This window comes from Topomyia yanbarensis, chromosome 2 (assembly GCF_030247195.1).
Source record: "Topomyia yanbarensis strain Yona2022 chromosome 2, ASM3024719v1, whole genome shotgun sequence".
Classification (NCBI taxonomy): domain Eukaryota; kingdom Metazoa; phylum Arthropoda; class Insecta; order Diptera; family Culicidae; genus Topomyia; species Topomyia yanbarensis.
Window position 1 is genome coordinate 299246590 of NC_080671.1, and position 23057 is coordinate 299269646.

General features: G+C 36.6%; 1 protein-coding gene across 1 annotated transcript in view; it reads left to right on the forward strand.

Annotated features, from left to right (window-relative positions):
* LOC131683344 (uncharacterized) overlaps positions 1-23057 on the forward strand; it is a 59137-nt gene that overhangs the window by 21035 nt on the left and 15045 nt on the right. The window contains exons 6-7 of the mRNA XM_058965225.1: positions 9089-9336; positions 9402-9498. Coding sequence (XP_058821208.1) covers positions 9089-9336; positions 9402-9498 — 345 coding nt within the window. The remainder of the gene's footprint in view (positions 1-9088; positions 9337-9401; positions 9499-23057) is intronic.

Here is a 23057-nt window from a genome sequence, read left to right on the forward strand (position 1 = left end):
ACTAGCAGACAAATAATTTGTAAAACCGTGCAGCCAAATTTATTGTTTTTCTCGCCGCGTGTCTTTATATTTAAAACATCGTCTTGGCACTAAAATAGAAGTCACCATCTTAGATGAAAACATGACTTCCGGAATTGACATCCGGTATCTATTCATTAACGCTATTACAAAAATTCTCACATTGTTGTGGTAATTGAAAATTTTACTAAACCGAAGTAGCCATCTTGATTTTCGAAATGGTCTCAGACATTGATATTTGGCACCTACTCGTCAATCCCGTTCCAAAAATACTCATATTGATTGGGCTTTGGAGAATTCCACAGAACCGGAAGTCGCCATCTTGAATTTCAATATGGCACCAGACATCGATATCTAGCGTCTATTCGTCAATTCCATTCCAAAAATACCCATATTGATTCGATTTTAGAGAATTCCAATGAACCTGAAGTCGCCATCTTGGTTTTCCAAATGGCCTCTGACACTGATCTCTATCATGCGCTCTATTAGGCCCGCTCTGAAAATATGCATGCTGATTTGGTTATGGAGAATTCCACTGAACCGGAAGTCGCCTTCTTGGTTTTTAAAATGGCCTTAAACATCGATATCTGACGTCCACTGATCAATCCCGTTCCACAAATATCCATATTGATGGGGTTTCAGAGAATTACACTGAACCGGAAGTCGCCATCTTGGTTTTCTAAATGGCCTCAGACATGAACATTTAGCATCTACTCGTTAATGCTGTTCCAAAAGCAATCACTTCCACTTTTCCAAAAATCTTCGAAATTCTTTGCATTCAAAATGGAAAAGCAGAAACCGTGTAAATTTCAAAATCCGTGCAAAAAGAACTTGGTCAAAAACCGTCTAAGTCTTTTGCCTTCATAAGGATTTTTGCTAAAACCGTGTTAATTGCGAAATCCGCGCAAAAAGAATTGATCAAAAATCGTCTAAGTTTTTTGCCTCCAAAAGGACTTAGAACCCGTGCAAAAAAAATTGTTGAGAAATCGTCTAAGTCTTTTGCCTTTAAAAGGACTTAGAATATTTTTGCGAAAAACCGTGTTAATTGCGAAAACCGTGTAAAAAAAGCCGTGTAAAAAAACCGTGCAAAAAAAACCGTGTAAAAAAAACCTTAGTGTATATCCAACGAAGTATCGAACGAAGTAGATCAGCGAAAGAAGACGCTTGTTGAACAAATGTTTCGGCGAAAGAGTGAAAAGTAGATGCAAAAATGAAAATAAAAAGCAAAAATGTTTTTTCAAATTTGTTATAGGGTGAAGTGCCTATTTTCACCATACTAAGGAGGGCGCCTCATTGATTCATTAATTACTCGGCGTATAATCAATGGAATGCGTACAAATTGGCATCAACAGCTTTGCTTTGTTGTTAAGTACCAAGATAATAACATACATGCGCTGAAAACAGTGAAATTCTCGTGTTTGAGCGCAACGAAAACACGAATCGAGTGCCCCTATTGTTGCGCTACCATTTGACTCAATGCGTTAAACAAAGATGGCAGACACTGCCCTAACCAACGGCTTCAAATGGGTAGCGTGATAATAGAAACATAACGATAATGGGCTCATCACCCTACATTCCTAAAGTGATCTGCCCGTACACCGAAACACATGTGTACGAGCTTCTTGTTTATAATACTGAAACGCAGATGGACTTCCTTTTTTTGTAATATAATGCGAGAAGGTTTTCTTAAAATTGTTGCAACGGCTGCTTTTCTCGGCAAAGTCAATTTTTGTAAACAGTTAAAAAACAAATTATTGCAACCACTCCCAGGTAATTTGGCCACTGTAAGTGATGTATCCTTCATCACACCTAGAAATAATGAAAATCTATAATTACATTGCTGCTTTCAATATTAAAAATTACCATGCCCTCTGAATCATCTACCAGCTTTTATTTAATTATCAATAATGACCAGGCATTGTAATTCTCTCTCACTCACGCGAAAAGAAGCTTATCCGATGTCCAACTTTTCCGAGATAAGATGAGTCGCAAAATTCTCCGTCTCCACAAATAGCATGAGAATGATTTTCCGGATAAAATTTATTTGACTTTTTCCTGACTTTGACTTTTTGATAAAATTTTAATTTCGTGGAAATCAATAAAAACTTAAAAAATACACTTAATTATAAAGAAAAGCGGCAAAGAAAAATGATAGACTTGTTTTTTCGTGTTTTGGAATAACGGCAGGAAAGCAGCGAGCGAAGAAAAGATACCGTGAAAAACTCATTCACTCATTCTCCGGCTGTTTTATTTATCCGGAGAAATAACACGTTGTATTTATCCGGAGAAGTTGTGTGAGTGCCAATAACTTTTCGTGTGAAAATGTGAGTTTTTATTGTCGCAGTAGCAAACTATCCGGGCGCATTTACTCATATGAGCGATAAATGCAATGCCTGATAATGACATAGTTTTCACAAATTAGGGTGATGAGCCTATTTTGGCACCATTATGGAGAGGGTCGCACTATTTTTTGAATAACTTAAAAAGAAGCCATATTACATATAACCTTTTTCAGAATAAAGTATCAGTGTACTGTTTCTTAAACATCTGTATAATGCTTATTTGGCAGAATTGTCTCAATTTTCAGCATAAATGAAAATAAATGTTCTATTCTGTGCATCTATTCCCACCTGAACGTTCCAATTATCGCCTCATGGGTGTGCCGATTTCCACCTCATCGAAAAACAATCTAGTTGAAACGCAATGCCTCATATTTCATTTGCGTCGTTCTAACTAGGTATCCAGATCATGGACGCCAACGCGTGATTTGTAAAACGAATTATTCTGCTTTTTTCAGCCGATCAAAACAAACGTAAACATTACGCACACGAAAGAAACTCATCAGCTGTTAGTAGAAGAGCGCCCAGAACTGCGCATGCAGGAAATAACCATGCGAAAGTTAACAACTGGAATATAAAGTTCACATCACACATTACTTCCTCCCGATCCAAATTGTATGTGCAGATGAAAATAAAATATCTGCGATCAACAATTAGTTGCATAACTTGAAATAATTGATTACTTATACCTGAAATTGCATAACATTATGTTTTCAAGTTCATGTTTTGGTTTGGCCGCACTGGTGATTCTTTTCTGTATGATGGATGCAAAAAGTTGGTTTTGATTGTGGTAGTGTATCAGCAAAACATGCCAATAATAGGAACCCCCGTATTTAGTTTTATCCTATTATAACACTAGGCCTATTCTAGTGTTTGACGAGTGCTTTTAAAGCGAAATAATCGTAAAAAGGTTCTCCAGCTAAAATAAAGGTATGTATCAGTGCAATATTTAATATATTTGTGCCGGAATAACGAGATATGAGGCGGTAAATGCTGGCTCGAAAGTGTTTATTTTGCTAAGCGCCGTTGCGTCCTGTTTCGGTTCACTACGCGAGTGAGGCGGATCAGCACATATTTCAATAAGGTGATTTTGTTTTAATTAAAAGTTGGATTTAGTGGATAGTTCTAAATACGTATGTGCACAACAAATAAAGAATATAACTTGAGCTTTTTTTGCACACCTGTTTTAGCCAAATCGATATTGTCATTATCTCATATGCTTGGTTCGAAACCAAGGAGTACGAAATAGGGTCACAATAGGCTCTACTGCCATAATAGGCACATCACCCTATCTAATTTTGATATTTACTAATTTTTCAAACGAATGTTATTTTGTTGAATGTGTTTTCTAGCATCAACGTAAGTCAGCAAGTCGTAAAACGTTTTAAAAACGAACCAATTAATGATATTAGTTTCTGGTGATTGACAACTGCATCAGCACGCACAAAAATGCTCTCACCTTTGTTTACCATCTTGATAATCATCCTGGAGAAACCTAAAGGCCTATTTACACCTTCGGTGAAAATGAACGTGAACTCGATGCAAACCAAATTGGTTTTTCCAATATCTCACTTATTAGTGCATAGAAATTGATGAAAATGGAACTAAACCATAGTTCATTAATATACTTAGCGAATCCATGCACAATTATTCGATATAATTGAACCAATGTAATAATATTCGTATTCCCCGATCATTTTAAATATTCCACGGTGAAATATGTTCGCAGTCGATATTTCACTTGTTCACCGGGAGTGTAAACGCGACGATGGGCGGAATTGATGCGGAGTGGTGAATATAAATGTCATCGCTGTTCACGGTGAACGTTCACCTTCGAATACCAAATTGCATTCTGACAAACTGTAAACTGCCAGTTGAGCGTGAAATCGGTGTTCGCTGATGAAACTGCTCACGACGTCCTCCACCGTGAACAATGGAAGGTATTCAACACATGTTCACGTTTATTTTCACCGAGAGTCTAAGCGATTTCTTGAGCCAGCGTGGAGCTCAAATGATGTCTTCGAATTTGACTAATGGGATACTGTTTTCGTTACCACAGGACCCATTTCGCAGTTTTGGCATCGTGATCAATGCAAATTGCCTAATAAAATAATTTGAATTCGTCAACTCTGTATCGTAAATATTTAATATATTAAATAACGCTGAATATTTGAATATAGACTCGACATATTAATCATTTGTTTACCATTCATATATTAGTTTCTTTCCGATCGAATACCTGTCAATAGAATTCATATGAATCAAAATCATGTCGAATTCTTTTTGAAGAACATTTGTATTTGTATGTGTATTGGTGACGTTATAGCCTGTTAGCGTATTTGCCATATTCAAATTTACTATTCTCGTGTTTGATTAGAATGTCACTGACCAGTGATTCTGCGTTTTAATTGTCGTTTTTGCTTGAGGCAGAAACTAACTTTTGCAAGAACCCAACTCAGTTCCATTAAAAACGTTTGTTTGAAACAACTAACCTGGGTTAGTGTCTAAGTTCTCAATCGAAAACGACATGTAAATCTATTACGGGGACCTTCACCTGGAATCGGCGAAAAATCAAGCACTATTTGAAAATTTTTTGAGGAAAAACTAAGACATACGAACTTCTGCTTTTGAACTTCTTAAATGTGTAGTCTGCAGACTGTTCTATAACGAGTCGTTCACATGGCAAGATGGCGGAAGGGTGAGTCGAATAGATTTATGAATGTTAGTGCGGTCTGATATGATATGCTGGCAGAGATGCCAGATTTGCAGACGTGTCTGCAAATTCGCAGACTTAATTTTAGCTGCAAATTTTTTCGATGACGCAGATATTTGCAGATTTTTTAGCTTGGTTGCAGATATTTGCAGATTTTTTAGTTTAACTGCAGATTTTGTAGTTTAGTTGCAAATATTTACAGCTTTTTGAATATAAAGGCTTTTGGTTACACTAGCTTTCCTGACATTTTTTTGTTCTTCCCAGACTTTTAAAATTATTATTGCAAGTATTTGGCATCTCTGCAGTAGTACTTTGTCGTAGAATTGAAATTTGGTCTATTATATTGCAACTATGTTTTCGCAATTTAGAAACTTACCATGTTCCAGTCGCGGCTCATGTTAGCTCTTGCAAATTCAAGCCTTGCCATTTTATGCTCTTGTTTCAGACAAGGTGCCCGCATCATCTTCGAGCGGCAAATATTTGCATTCTTTACCTGTCGAAAAGTCTACCGAGATAGTTTAAATCCAGCTCAGCCTTAATTTGACTAAGCGATTTTGTTGAATTGGATGCCGTGTTGACTATTTTCCTTTTATCTCGGCTTGCTTTTGATGGTTTCGGGTACTTTTTACCGTAATTTTCTGGATCTTCCAGAAAATTCCTGACCACACACCGCGATCTACCAACCTTCTTCGAAATCTGATTGATACTCATATTTATGCGCCCGTGTGCCAGTATCATGGCCTTCTCCTCTTGCGAAAGGTACTTTCCGCGCGGCATAACTTTAAAATAACGTTAGAAACTAGCTAAAAACAAAATAAAGCCAACAACTAATTAACTGTCTTAAAGGAACTTGACACCTGATAGTTTTGTTTACATTCGCTGAGCTAAACAATTTTGTTTGTTGACTTCTTACTATCGGTATAGAAAAAAATGGAAATAATACTTATGGTATTACATTTAGTTTCAAATACAAGGGGTGTCTTAAATCAACTTGATCAACGCAGTGTAGAATGTGTGTGCAAAATTTTAAATAAATCGGTTGAGTAGTTTTTGAGTGGCAGATAACACCGCAAATCGTGTTTTTTCAGAGATGTTCTACAAAAAGCTTCATCACCGAGTCGCTTGACAATATTTTTGCATGAAAAAATTACAGAATGTTGTTGAAATGATACGTTATAATGCACAAAAATTTTGATAAATTCGCTTCACTCAAACTTGTATAAAAGTTCGCCAAAAAGTTTTTTTCGCTGAAACTCTTATCCACCCCCTGCCCCTTAAGATTATGTGGAATATTAATTACTTCATGAACTTTATCATGAACAGTTTCACGAGCTCGAGTGGTGAATCGTGTCTAGCATATTAGGAAACATGAATCGGTTTAAAAATCGATGAATGAATAGCCGTTCCAGTGAAATTGATTACGTGCAAAGATTAAGATCAGGCACTTAATCGTAAATTTCATTAACTATATCTTGAAAGTGTAAGTGTTTTTTTTTTGAATTTGTGAATAATTCTACGCGCACGAATTATGAATTGTAACTTATATGCTCGCAATCATAACCAGTTGACGAAGCAAGAATGGAACCATGATTTATATTCCGAGTGTCGTGTAATGATTTCGAGAAAATATCAAGACTGTTAATTTTGTGATATAATTCACAACCACTAATACCAAATAAAGATCAATATGTGACAAATCATGAATCATTTAACGTCGTATATTCGGACCACGGACAATGTAATGTCCCTAGATTTATGGATATGGATTTTCGAGTTCACAAATTGTCGGCGTGAGAAAGAGGAGTCGGCGGCGCGCCGCCGGTCTACCTTTCGGCGTTTGTTAAAATTTACCGGCGGCGGCGCTAGTCCAGTCTATTCTGATAACACCCATATTAAAACCTTATTTTGAGTATTTTACTAAACCGGCACCTACTCGTCAAGCCCAACCCGAAAATATTCCATTTTTCCGTCTTTTCAATTTTTCATAAAAACCTTCTAAATACTTGTGCATACGTGTAATAAAAACCTGTTTTAATCAACCTAGCGGTGCAATTCTGCCTTTCTCAATCATGAACACAAGGATTTTTGGTCAAGCCATCTTTGAGAAACCGATGTGACTGCTATTCTGAATTTGGATGCTTCCGCCGGGGCTTCCGGAACCGATGATGGTGGCCAATGTGGCCAAAGAGACCTTGAATGGCTGTTAGTGACCTAGTACTATAAATTCAAGCAGATGTGGCCACATTTTGGAAAATATTTTAGCTTTAAACATTTATTGCAGAATTTGTTAAAATCGAGATTTTCTGTGTGATCGTACTCTTCACCCTGTAATTTCGGAACCGGAAGTCGGATCCATTGAAAATTCAATAGCAGCCTATGGGAACGTTGCACCTTTCATTTGAGACTAAGTTTGTCAAAATGGGTTCAGCTATCACTGAGAAAAATGACTTTTTTGATCACATACACACACAGACGAGCACACACATGAACACACACAGAGAGAAATTTTTCGTACTCGACGAACTGAATCGAATGGTATATGTCACTCACTATGATTAATCCCAACTAACTAAAAGTTATAAAAATGGTCTGCCGTTATACACATAATTTTCCTATAGGGTAATTTGGGGAAAGATGCCGCACATTTTTAAAAATCGATCCTGCATCAAAGTAAACCATTCAATAATTGATGAAATCATTTTTAAAATACTGTGAAATGGTTTTTGTAATGAAAAAAACCATCAAATTTCCATGAACATTTTACAAAAAAAGGTCATTGCGGGAGAGATGCCTCATGTGCGGGTGAGACGCCGCACCGTGGTCACAATCTGAAAAATGGTGTACAAAAGTATTTTTTGGCTCTCATTGATGTTTTTGTGATTAAGTGTCTTCAGCTGAGTTTCATGAAGTTTGATTACACCTATAAATCGACTAGCACCTTCACTTTTCTTAAGGGGGTACTACCATTTCCAGAAACATTTTTTCATTCAATGTTTTAAAAATATTTTTCTTTCTCAACCTTGTGTAACGGTTAAGTTGGAGTAACTTATCTCAGGGCACTATTTATCTATATGCTTGTACGAGCGATATACATATCTATGTGTTGGTAGCAGTTCCTTAAAAGCACTGTTGGGCTGTTTCTCCCAATGAATTTATACAACTTAGGTTTGTTCTTGAAAGATTCATTTTGAAAAAGCATCAATTCGTTAATATTTTCGGTTTTATCTCAATATTGACATCACTACAAATCAATGCGTTCACGAAAATTAGTGCCTGAAACTTTAAAGAATAAACCGAAGTAACTAATACTTAGATACATATCGCCCGTTTAAATATATAGATAAATAGACTCATAATCCTATATGTAACTGTGTTAGGTCCGTTAGTTTGTGGATATACCTTATTAAGAACCTATACCTGACGCAAATGATCATTTAATGACATTCCGAGGTGAAAAAAATACATTTTAGCTATGCATCCTCTTCTATTGAGTGTGGCATCTCACCCGCAATTTTGATGCGGCATCTCTCCCAATTGTAGGGGAGAGATGCCGCACGATAACATTTTCTTCTAAAATTATGGATGATCGTGCTCATGATCAGAATGCCTTCTAAAAGGTCCCAGCTATTTAACCGATACATGATTTACCAAAAAAAAATCGAACAATTTAAAAAAACGAAATGTTAATGTGGTGCTGAAAAATTTTCGGCACTCCGTGATGCAACTTAACGCACAAAATCATTAATAAAATGTTTGTGAGTAATTAAAAAGGATTATTTTACATCTCTAGAGTTATAATTCTTCGAAAGACAAACTCACAATATTAGATTACCGTATAAAAGTGACCCTATATACGAGATATAGAGAGTGCGGCATCTCGCCTGACGCGGCATCTCTCCCGAAATAACCCTATATATGGGAAATCACATATAACATGGGATGAATATGAACATATCCGTAGTTGTGTCCCTCATAAACGAACTGGCGTAATCATCAATTTTTGTATTTTCTTCATCAGCTTCCCGGTCTTATGAGTGTTGACTACGCAATCGTCGGCAACAACGCAAGCATACTGATATCTCCTTTCTCGCGTTATGGAAACATTCTGGATGTGTGCAATACTGTCAAGAGAGTAACTAACAAAAATCTTGATGAATTCATTACAATGATCATCACAAGTCAAATACTATCGATTATTGATCACCTGCACAGCTGCATGATTATTCATGCGGATATTAAACCAGACAATTTTCTGCTTATGACGCCGTAGGTAATCCATACTAGTGCCTTCAACTTAATTTTAACATATGTTACTATTTTTTACTTTACAGAATAAGTTTAGAATCGAGAATACCATGTGTTCAATTGATTGATTTTGGAGTTTCCATCGATCTAAAGCTGTTCGCCAAAGGAACAACATTTACTAAGGTAACCAATTATTTTTTTTTCAAATTTATTACTCTTCGGCTATTATAGGCATATAATATTTAGACTACAACGGAAAAATGAAAAATAGTAGTATAAACAGTGGGGACCCGTTTTTATCAGCCCCTTGGTGAATTTTAGGCTGATGAAACGGGGACATTGACAAAATCGTGAATTTTTCTTTTTAAGGAACCGAAACCATTAAAATATTCTTCTTCAGTCCACAGGTATAGCCTCATAACCTTTCTCTATTATTTAGCTTTAAATTTCGCTTAACCCTCCGGCACTCCCGCCACGACCACTCGCGCGTTGTACATTGTACAACACAGATAGTCTTTAGAATACTTCGTGATCCGTATCATTTGGAGCACTACTTTCTTCTGCAAACTTGGGCAGTAGATAATGGTCTTTCGGATGGGCGAATTAATATGATGGAATTCTACCGCCAGGCGGCGCTAGTGAGCATTATTTTTTTCGATCTACTGTATCTAAAGTGTCTGATTTTTCAGCATGTATGTGTCTTCGGCAATATTGTTCTGGTGATAAAAACCTACGAGGTGGTATGCGAAATAGTTCGATAATCTGCCACTACGTGCCGCAAGTGGCCATGCCATTTTTGGCCTACTGTATCTCGAATTCCTGATTTGTTAGGACGGTATCTTCGATATAGTCGCACCAACTGAATCTCAAGATTGCGACTATTTAAAAGTATGATAGTATAATTCATTTCATGGGTGGGCTATACTATTTTCGAATCAAATCAGTAGGTTGAAGAAAATGAAGAACAATTGTGTTTGTTTAGCATTTTTCTGAAATTAGGAAGGCTGTGTCATTATTTTTACCATTTTTTTGTTAACCATTTTTGTTAACGACCTATTGAGTTAATTTGTCAACAGTTTTTTTCGGCATTTAATTAGCAACGGACTGGAAGGTGAAGTATATTTTTCTATATTTAGAGCCATAGTACTCAAGGGAGAGCAAGGTGTTGAAAGGAGAAAGTTTAGAAAAGCGTGGAAGGATCATATATGCAAGCTTAGAGCTCACCGGCGACTTAACCCTTTGTCTGCTACCGTAGGGGTCAGGGTCTTCTGGCATTAGAAATGCGAATCACCTGAGTCTACGGCATGTCCGAACAAGCGTAAAGTAACTTGTTACTTCATGCTGTCGGAACCGACAAAAAGTTAAGTCACGGTAAACTTCCACACTAAGCATTTGCGACGTTGAAACTCATTGAATGAGCCAGTTTTGTTTGTTCCCTCACCAATTGCCTGCCTGAGTGATTTTATTTTATCGACTATTGTGACTGTCTCAGCGTGTGTGACAATATGGTCACATGTGTTGCTGATTTGCACGGTGTCGGCAGCTTTCACCCAACGCTGCAACGATGAATCCCCATCACGGTAAGTTCTATTTTTACCATTTTTTTGTTAACGACCTATTGAGTTAATTTGTCAACAGTTTTTTTCGGCATTTAATTAGCAAGGGACTGGAAGGTGAAGTATATTTTTCAATATTTAGAGCCATAGTACTCAAGGGAGAGCAAGGTGTTGAAAGGAGAAAGTTTAGAAAAGCGTGGAAGGATCATATATCACTCAGGTGATTCGCATTTCTAATGCCAAAAGACCCTGACCCCTACGGTAGCAGACAAAGGGTTAAGTCGCCGGTGAGCTCTAAGCTTGCATATATGATCCTTCCACGCTTTTCTAAAACTTTCTCCTTTCAACACCTTGCTCTCCCTTGAGTACTATGGCTCTAAATATTGAAAAATATACTTCACCTTTCAGTCCCTTGCTAATTAAATGCCGAAAAAAACTGTTGACAAATTAACTCAATAGGTCGTTAACAAAAATGGTTAACAAAAAAATGGTAAAAATAGAACTTACCGTGATGGGGATTCATCGTTGCAGCGTTGGGTGAAAGCTGCCGACACCGTGCAAATCAGCAACACATGTGACCATATTGTCACACACGCTGAGACAGTCACAATAGTCGATAAAATAAAATCACTCAGGCAGGCAATTGGTGAGGGAACAAACAAAACTGGCTCATTCAATGAGTTTCAACGTCGCAAATGCTTAGTGTGGAAGTTTACCGTGACTTAACTTTTTGTCGGTTCCGACAGCATGAAGTAACAAGTTACTTTACGCTTGTTCGGACATGCCGTAGACTCAGGTGATTCGCATTTCTAATGCCAAAAGACCCTGACCCCTACGGTAGCAGACAAAGGGTTAAGTCGCCGGTGAGCTCTAAGCTTGCATATATGATCCTTCCACGCTTTTCTAAACTTTCTCCTTTCAACACCTTGCTCTCCCTTGAGTACTATGGCTCTAAATATTGAAAAATATACTTCACCTTCCAGTCCCTTGCTAATTAAATGCCGAAAAAAAACTGTTGACAAATTAACTCAATAGGTCGTTAACAAAAATGGTTAACAAAAAAATGGTAAAAATAGAACTTACCGTGATGGGGATTCATCGTTGCAGCGTTGGGTGAAAGCTGCCGACACCGTGCAAATCAGCAACACATGTGACCATATTGTCACACACGCTGAGACAGTCACAATAGTCGATAAAATAAAATCACTCAGGCAGGCAATTGGTGAGGGAACAAACAAAACTGGCTCATTCAATGAGTTTCAACGTCGCAAATGCTTAGTGTGGAAGTTTACCGTGACTTAACTTTTTGTCGGTTCCGACAGCATGAAGTAACAAGTTACTTTACGCTTGTTCGGACATGCCGTAGACTCAGGTGATTCGCATTTCTAATGCCAAAAGACCCTGACCCCTACGGTAGCAGACAAAGGGTTAAGTCGCCGGTGAGCTCTAAGCTTGCATATATGATCCTTCCACGCTTTTCTAAACTTTCTCCTTTCAACACCTTGCTCTCCCTTGAGTACTATGGCTCTAAATATTGAAAAATATACTTCACCTTCCAGTCCCTTGCTAATTAAATGCCGAAAAAAAACTGTTGACAAATTAACTCAATAGGTCTTTAACAAAAATGGTTAACAAAAAAATGGTAAAAATAGAACTTACCGTGATGGGGATTCATCGTTGCAGCGTTGGGTGAAAGCTGCCGACACCGTGCAAATCAGCAGCACATGTGACCATATTGTCACACACGCTGAGACAGTCACAATAGTCGATAAAATAAAATCACTCAGGCAGGCAATTGGTGAGGGAACAAACAAAACTGGCTCATTCAATGAGTTTCAACGTCGCAAATGCTTAGTGTGGAAGTTTACCGTGACTCAACTTTTTGTCGGTTCCGACAGCATGAAGTAACAAGTTACTTTACGCTTGTTCGGACATGCCGTAGACTCAGGTGATTCGCATTTCTAATGCCAAAAGACCATGACCCCTACGGTAGCAGACAAAGGGTTAAGTCGCCGGTGAGCTCTAAGCTTGCATATATGATCCTTCCACGCTTTTCTAAACTTTCTCCTTTCAACACCTTGCTCTCCCTTGAGTACTATGGCTCTAAATATTGAAAAATATACTTCACCTTCCAGTCCCTTGCTAATTAAATGCCGAAAAAAACTGTTGACAAATTAACTCAATAGGTCGTTAACAAAAATGGTTAACAAAAAAATGGTAAAAATAGAACTTACCGTGATGGGGATTCATCGTTGCAGCGTTGGGTGAAAGCTGCCGACACCGTGCAAATCAGCAACACATGTGACCATATTGTCACACACGCTGAGACAGTCACAATAGTCGATAAAATAAAATCACTCAGGCAGGCAATTGGTGAGGGAACAAACAAAACTGGCTCATTCAATGAGTTTCAACGTCGCAAATGCTTAGTGTGGAAGTTTACCGTGACTTAACTTTTTGTCGGTTCCGACAGCATGAAGTAACAAGTTACTTTACGCTTGTTCGGACATGCCGTAGACTCAGGTGATTCGCATTTCTAATGCCAAAAGACCCTGACCCCTACGGTAGCAGACAAAGGGTTAAGTCGCCGGTGAGCTCTAAGCTTGCATATATGATCCTTCCACGCTTTTCTAAACTTTCTCCTTTCAACACCTTGCTCTCCCTTGAGTACTATGGCTCTAAATATTGAAAAATATACTTCACCTTCCAGTCCCTTGTGTCATTATTTCTGTGCATGTTATAAGCAGCCCCTTTTATAATTTACCATCGTGAGTGCATATTCCAAAATTATAGATAAATAAATAAATTACTTTAGTTGAGTTAGAGGAACGTCATCTGACAATTTAGTGAACTTATTTTCGGAATATCATCGATTTATACTTTCCATTGATGATATTCAGGAGCGGATCCAGAAAAAAGTTTCGGAAGAGGTCCAAAATTTCGACTTTGAAATGTTCATTCAATACGTAATATGTAAAACCCTCATTTAATTAAAATCGGTTTTGGTAATCGAATCTGGTATGGAATGACTTTGATCTTAGAATGAATTTAAAATAGAAACTATTTTAAAATTTCTCAAGAAGTTAAAAATTTTCGGTAGCGGGAGTCCGGACCTCCAAGACCCTCCCCCTGGATCCGCCACTGATGACATACACCATTTTCGGTTTTAGTTCGGAGAAAAAAGTGAACAACGACCTCCCAGAGAGACAGGAAACTGATATGGGTCGAAAAATTACATGCTCAAGTTCACTAGCGCCTCCTAGTGGAAGAATCCTATATTATTTGATATACCACCTCGAAGGTTTCAATCTCGTGAGCTACTTTGCCGAATGCACTTACTCGCTAAAAAATCAGGAAATTGTGATACATTAGGTTGCACAACTGAAATGCTCACTAGCGTCGCCTAACGGTAGTTTTCTGAAGCAGCCGTTATACGACCTCATAGGTTTTGATCTGCTTAGCAACATCGTCAAAGATACTGACTTTCTAAAAAATCTAGATCTTGAGATATAGTAATCTGAAAACATAACATGCTCAGTGGCGTCACCTAGCGGCAGAATTTTATATCAAACTATTTTATCTTCCATTGACTAGCTCTTGATCTTCTGAACAAGTTTGCCGAAGGAAGTAACCCTCTCCATGATCGAGATCACGAGATATATTGAATAGAATGTTGTTTGGTCGAACTTCCCACATCGCGCGTTCTATTGGTCTGGTTTCATCAAACAATTTCAGATTGTATTGTTGCACTTGAAGTATATCAGTGCACAAAAATGAGCGTATCTTGCTTAAAACATGATTTCTGAGGAATACATAGTGGTTTGACATTGATAAATGTCTTTGCAACTAAATGATAACGCAAAATCCCAAAGTGTTGTACAAAGTACAACAGGGCGAGTGCTCGAGGGTTAAGGGGGTCTGACAGTGCAAAATTAAAGAAAAAAAAATTGGATCTCTAAGATAAGAAAAATATGCTCAAAAAAGGAATTACTCGAATTCAACTTGGTACGTCTTCTAGAGCCCATCAAACTACCAACTATGAATTTTCATATGAGGCTGATAAAATCGGGTCAAAAAGCTGATAAAATCGGGGGTAGATAAAATCGGGTCTTCACTGTATTATACAAATCCGTTCTGTGCATAATTAATTTCTGTACAGTGTCTAAGAAAATAATAAGACCGCCCGATAAATTAAGGAGTGTTCATCATCTGCTTTTCTTTTGTTAAATATTTAACGCAAATTAATTATTTTTGTGACTACCTATCATGAAAACAGAACATATCCATCATATTTACATTGAATTTGAAGAAATGATACTTGAACTTCAAAAAATTGTACGTTGCAGTATTGTGAAAAATGAATTCAACCAAATAATTAGCTAGTGCGCAATGTTTGCAACCATTTTTAGAGCGTGTGCCTAATTCTGCGCATTTGCAGCAATTCGAATTAGTAAATGTGTATTCATGGCAAACCTTTCAGTAGAAACTGCAAAAAATGACACAAGCAATCACTATCTAACCAACTATGAGTGATACCGCGTAGAGTATAATTCGCTTATGGTGGGACCGGAAAACATTGAGTCCATTGATTTTTTTTTGTGATTTTGATAATGTTTCAGCTATGAAAATAGCCATGCTTGTTCTAATGAACATAGGGTGTGGAGACTATTTTCGCCCTATTTCTATTATCGCCCAAATGTCGAGAAGGGCGGGAGAGCCGTTTGTGTCTTTTTTATATTGCATGCTCTTCAACACTCTCACCAGCCAAATACTAAAAGTCGATCAGTAATCGTAAATAAATATTTAAGTAGATTCCAGTAGTAATATTTGCATTATAGTGTGGCGTTTTAATGTGCATTTGTCATGCGCTTGCCTTTCTGCTGTCCGAAAGTTTTTCTCTAACTTAAACTCTTCGCAGTTTCTAGTCGATTTCCTAACGAATTCAGCGATAGTTTTATAGCCTAATATATTCCTTACTAACATTTGAAATAAAAATGTGGTCAAAACCCTACTGCCGTTATTCGAATAATTGTCCCATGTTCTATGAGATTCCCTATATACATGGGACAATTATGCGTGGAACGGCGGTATAATGACGACAATTGGCTAATGCTTTTCTTCCTTATATTTTAAAGTGAATCAAACTTAAGGGCTAATACTTAAAGGCGCAACAAGTTTCGTTTTGAATTGATGATCACACAGTTTTAATACGTTACTATGGTTATTTTGAGACGTATTTTGCAATGTTGTTTTAAATTAACACTTTCCTGGAGTAGTTCGTTTTTCATATCCTTTCTGAGCAGACTGTCAAACATTTATCGTAAATTAAAAAGATGTAACATAAGGTGCTAAATGTTATGACCCGATAAACGTCCGAACCCGTTCGATAATCATGAGAAGAGAATGGGAGAGAAAATATATGCTTTGAAAAGTCAGAGCTCGAATAAAGCTGCTGGCAGCGCCAGTTGAATTGTTACCATCAAGTGAATCAGTCTTCGTTTTAGTTTCCGAACGTTTCCCGGTAGTCATAATAACTGGCGACGAGTGAAAATCGTTTAATTTCATTGCGTGGCGCGTGTGTTAAAATAGCGTTGAAAGTGAAGTGATTAAATTAACAGTAAAAAAAAGAATTTCCGCAACGGTGGATTATTCCAAATTGTTGCAGCAACCGCAGTGAGCAGCTCGCTCACTGCTTACACATACTAGGAGTTTCAGTGAGTGCCCGGTATTCGATCAACGGTCCAGAGCCGTAAGCTTTCATCGTGCTATAATTTGGAAAACACAAGTTCGGTGCGGAGCTTTTAAGAGCTAGTGTTGTTCTCCCGTGAGCAGATAGTTGAGAGGGTGAGACTTTAACCGGCAGTGTGGTAAGCGTGCATTATTTTTTCCTTCATTTGATTTTGTGCATAGTGCATCTCCGTATATACAAACATATATATATATATATATATATATATATATATATATATATATATATATATATATATATATATATATATATATATATATATATATATATATATATATATATATATATATATATATATATATATATATATATATATATATATATATATATATATATATATATATATATATATATATATATATATATATATATATATATATATATATATATATATATATATATATATATATATATATATATATATATATATATATATATATATATATATATATATATATTATATATATATATATATATATATATATATATTATATATATATATATATATATATATATATATATATATATATATATATATATTATATATATATATATATATATATATATATATATATATATATATATATATATATATATATAATATATATATATATATATATATATATATATATATATATATATATATATATATATATATATATATATATATATATATATATATATATATATATATATATATATATATATATATATATATATATATATATATATATATATATATATATATATATATATATATATATATTATATATATATATATATATATATATATATATATATATATATATATATATATATATATATATATATATATATATATATATATATATATATATATATATATATATATATATATATATATATATATATATATATATATATATATATATATATATATATATATATATATATATATATATATATATATATATATATATATATATATATATATATATATATATATATATATATATATATATATATATATATATATATATATATATATATATTATATATATATTTAAATATTTATTTTAATTCTGTTGTATATTTTTAAAATTTTCTTTTCAATTTTTTGACAATTTTAAGCAATGGCTTCGAATGTAGTGGCATCTGTTGATCCTTATGTGTACGGCACTTCTTTTGCCAATTGGGTAGAGAGACTAGAATTTTATTTTCAAGTTAGCAAAGTGTCAGTTGAAGATAAGAAAGCTCAGTTAATTTATCTCAGTGGACAGCAGGTGTTTGACGAATTAAAACTTTTATACCCTGGTGTCGATCTGCAAACCCTGAGTTATGACGATATCGTTAAGAAGCTGAAGGAAAGGTACGACAAGTCGGAGTCAGACTCCATACAACGATATAAATTCACAGTAGGGTGCAACACCCTACAGAAAGTATGGAAGATTTTGTTTTGGCTTTGAAGCTTTTGGCGCAAGAGTGTCGCTTCGGCGATTTTAAAGAATTAGCGATTCGGGATCGATACGTAATGGGGGTTTACGACAAGGATTTACAGAAGAAATTGTTGACTGAAGATAATTTGACAATGGCTTCAGCAGAAAAACTCATGTACACTTGGGAGATGGCGACTAATAGATCGAAATTGTTGAATTAACCAGGCAATTCTGGTCAAGTTGCATCCATTCGCGGGTCGGTTAAAACCAGATTAGGTTCGAGACCGTCGGGAAGGTTTCAATATGAGCAAAGGGGTTCTTTTAGCAACAATAGAGATCGGAGTCGTAGTAGCAGTAGGAGTAGGAGCCGCAGTGACGGCAAGGTTTTTAGCTTTCGTCCTGGTGCATGGAGGCGTAAGGAACAGGATCAAAAAATGGTTCTGGTGTGCGATTTTTGTGGCAAGCATGGACATGTAAAAAAAAGATGCTTTAAGTTAAAAAAATTGAAGAGAGATGCGGTCAACCTGGTGGAAGAGTCCAAGCCGGGACCAAGCAGCGATAAAATGTTATCAGAACTATTGAACCGAATGAGAGCAAGACAGGACGATAGCGACGATTCGGACAGTGACTCAGGTGACTATGACTGCATGTCAGTGACGTTTTTGAATAAAATTAGCGAACCATGTTATCTTCAAGTGGCAATCGAAAACAAAACCGTGAAGATAGAAGTCGATTGCGGCTCAGCGGTTTCTGTTATGAGCTATGGGGTTTACAAAAAGTTGTTCAGTAAACCATTGAGTGTCTGCACTAAAAATTTAGTCGTGATAAATGGGTCGAAATTGGGCATAAAAGGCATGGTTAAGGTGCAAGTTACCCTTGGAGGAATTAAAAAGAATTTAAAATTGATTGTTCTGAATTCGGAAAATGATTTCGTTCCTCTTTTTGGAAGAAAATGGTTGGATGTCTTCTATCCTCAATGGAGGGATTTCTTTTTAGACTGGTCAGACGTCAACAGCATTAATATACCAATAAACATTGAAGCAATGGTTTCAGAAATCAAAGTTAAGTTTGCAAAGGCATTCGAAAAAGATTTTTCTACGCCGATAGCTGGATTTGAAGCTGACTTGGTTCTGAAGGAAGACAAACCCATTTTCAAAAAAGCGTACAATGTCCCTTATAGATTAAAGGATCAGGTGATAGCACATCTAGAAAAGCTAGAAAGGGAAAAGGTAATAACTCCAATAAAAACAAGTGAATATGCTTCTCCAGTTGTTGTTATTGTAAAGAAAAACAAAGAAATTCGGTTAGTCATTGATTGCAAAGTTTCAATCAACAAATTGATCATTCCAAACACATATCCCCTGCCCTTAGCACAAGACTTGTTTGCAAGTCTAGCGGGATGTAAAGTCTTCTGTTCTTTGGACTTGGAGGGAGCATATACGCAACTATCCTTATCGGAAAATTCCAGAAAATTTGTTGTTATTAATACACTTAAAGGACTCTTTACTTACAATCGACTTCCTCAAGGGGCTTCTTCCAGCGCTGCGATTTTCCAGCAAGTAATGGAACAAGTTTTAGCAGGTTTGGATGATCATATTTTTATATATCTCGATGACGTTCTCATCGCTGGGAAAAACATTGAAGACTGCCGAGGGAAATTGTTTAAAGTTTTAGAGCGATTGGCAAATGCCAACAACAAAGTCAACTGGAGTAAATGCAAATTTTTTGTTTCTAGTTTACCGTATTTAGGGCACATAATCACTGAGAAAGGTCTCCTTCCATGTCCTGACAAAATTGCAACAGTTCGCGATGCTCCGGTTCCCAAAAATGCTTCTGAGCTAAAATCCTTTTTGGGACTTATAAACTATTACAGCAAATTTATTCCGCGTTTGTCATCTAAATTGCATAACCTGTATAATTTGTTAAAGAACAATGTTAAATTTGTTTGGAGTCCTAACTGTGACGAGGCTTTTCAAAACAGTAAAAATGCTTTAATAAAAGCAGATTTGCTTGAATATTTTGACCCACAGAAGCCAATTGTGGTGATCTCTGACGCCTCAAGCTATGGTTTAGGCGGAGTGATAGCTCATATAATTGATGGGGTCGAAAAGCCTATTTCGTTCACTTCATTTTCACTCAATTCAGCTCAGAAGTCGTATCCGATTCTACATTTGGAAGCCTTGGCCTTGGTGTGTACAATAAAAAAATTCCACAAGTATTTGTATGGACAAAAGTTCACTGTATACACTGATCATAAACCTTTAGTTGGAATTTTTGGTAAGACTGGGAAACAAGCGATTTTTGTCACGCGGCTGCAGAGATTTATCTTGGAGGTCTCAATATATGATTTTGACATACAATACTGGCCGTCTACAAAGATGGGGAACGCTGACTTTTGTTCACGATTCCCTCTGAATCACGATGTTCCCAGGAGTCTTGATCATGGAGCAATAAACAGTATCAACTTCAGCCAGGAATTTCCAGTAGACTGTGCGCTGGTAGCTAGTGAAACGTCAAAGGATGTTTTCTTACAGCAAGTTATCTCATTTTTGCACAATGGCTGGCCCAAAAGGTTGGAAAAGCAGTTTGTAAACGTTTTCTCGAATCAACGAGACTTGGAATACATTGACGGATGTTTACTCTATCAGGATAGAGTAATAATTCCCAAATCAATGCAAAATAAGATGCTAAAATTGCTTCATGCTAATCACTCAGGGATGGTGAAGATGAAGCAGATGGCACGTCGATCAGTCTACTGGTATGACATTAACGCTGATATTGAGCGTTTGGCGAAATCGTGCGATGCTTGCAACAGGATGGCTGTGGTTCCAAAGCCAAAGGTAACTTCATCGTGGATTCCTACAACCAAACCATTCAGCAGAATACATGCGGATTTCTTTTTCTTCGATCGGAAGTCGTTTTTGCTAATAGTAGATAGCTTTTCCAAATGGATAGAGGTTATCTGGATGAAGCAAGGAACCGATACAGGGAAAGTTTTGAAAAAGTTTATAGAGTTTTTCGCTAGGTTTGGTTTGCCCGATGTTATTGTTACCGACGGTGGCCCACCATTCAATTCATTTGGTTTTGTGGAGTTCCTGGAAAAACAAGGAATAAAGGTAATGAAAAGTCCACCTTATAATCCCTCTAGCAATGGTCAAGCCGAAAGATCGGTGAGAACCGTAAAAGATGTACTCAAGAAATTCCTTTTAGACCCAGAATTGAAAAAGTTAGATTTAGAAGATCAGGTAAATTTATTTTTATTGTCGTATCGCAATTCGTGTTTGACAGATGATGAACGCTTTCCATCAGAAAGAGTATATTCGTTCAAACCAAAGACTATCTTAGACTTAGTAAACCCAAAGAAACACTACACACAATCACTCAAACGTACAATCCCACCTGATGACACCTCTCAGAAATATGAGATTGATCTAAGTGATCCAGATAGTCTAAGCGTTCTGAGGATTGGAGACGTGCTTTGGTACAAAAGTCACAATCCCCATGATGCAGCGCGATGGATCAAAGGACATTTTCTAATGAAAATTTAAAAAAATATTTTGCAGATCGCCCTTGGAGACACAAAGGTGATGGCGCATCGAAACCAGATAAGACTGGATAAGGCGCTCAGAAGGGGAAGAAGAGCCGTCATAGTCCGACAACCCGAACAAGTTCGCGAAGCGACTGGAGGCCGCAAACGTGCGTGGCCAGAGAGTGACAGTGACGACTATGATGGCGAGGAGAGCGAAGGCGAGAAAGTTTTTCGGGGCTTCCCTGAATCGAAACGGCGAAGAACACAAGGATGCAAAGGGATGGAAAGTTCGAAGGGAAGACCTGCCTCGGACGCTGGTTCGTGGCATTCGAAGTTAAGCTCGGGTCGCTCTAAAACGGCTCTGAGGCGCTCAGATAGAATAGCCAATAGATACAAAAATAAGAAGAAGTAAAAAAAATGAATTCCTTTTAAAATTAGTTTGATAAGTTATTGATTGTTAAAAAAAATCTTTCGAAATGTATCTTCTAGTTTAAGGGGTAAGGACTGTTATGACCCGATAAACGTCCGAACCCGTTCGATAATCATGAGAAGAGAATGGGAGAGAAAATATATGCTTTGAAAAGTCAGAGCTCGAATAAAGCTGCTGGCAGCGCCAGTTGAATTGTTACCATCAAGTGAATCAGTCTTCGTTTTAGTTTCCGAACGTTTCCCGGTAGTCATAATACTAAAAACACACAAAAATCCTGTCAATCCTATTTTTCATTGGATTGTCTGCTCTAAAGCTATTACCAAGGGCCATTCATAAATGATGTCGCGTATTGACAGTTGGAGAAAAGCCATGTATTAACGAGAGAAAAACAAAGTGGAGCGGGGTTAATAAAACCAACAACAATTTTTAGACTGTTTTCTGCGAGACATTGTTTATGAATGGACCCCAAACAAACAATATTCCACAACGAATATCACGTAACAACGATAACAGAGCAGTGGGATCAAGGCCACTAGGTCGTGCAAAACTGAGAAGCAACATCAATTTCGGCACAGAGAACAGACATCCATCTCAAGCGTAAAAGTTGAGTAAAAGGCATATCCAAAGGTAATCGACAAGTTACCACCAAAGGTGGTTCTGTCATGTCGTTTAGTGCGTGAGTGTTCCTGAATTGATATCCATATGATCCTTCTAATTATGGGATATGCCAGTATGGTGGTCGTAATGGTCTAACAAATATTTGTTCAAATGAATGTTCGAATCTGGATGTCTGTTCTCTATTACTTAGTTCTAACAATTAAAATCTTAAACGGTTTTTGATTTTCAAACAAAATAATCATTAGTACACAATAGAACAGGAATAATAACTGGCAGAATACATAGTTACAGTGGAATTAGTATTCGTGGATATTACGATTATCCGCGCTCTCTGAATTATTTAATAGTCGATTATCCGCTTCAGACCTAGGGGACCCAAGAAGAGATCAGGAACAAGACAGAAGCGGAATCAATGCGAAGTTTTAATTGCATCACTGACAATAAA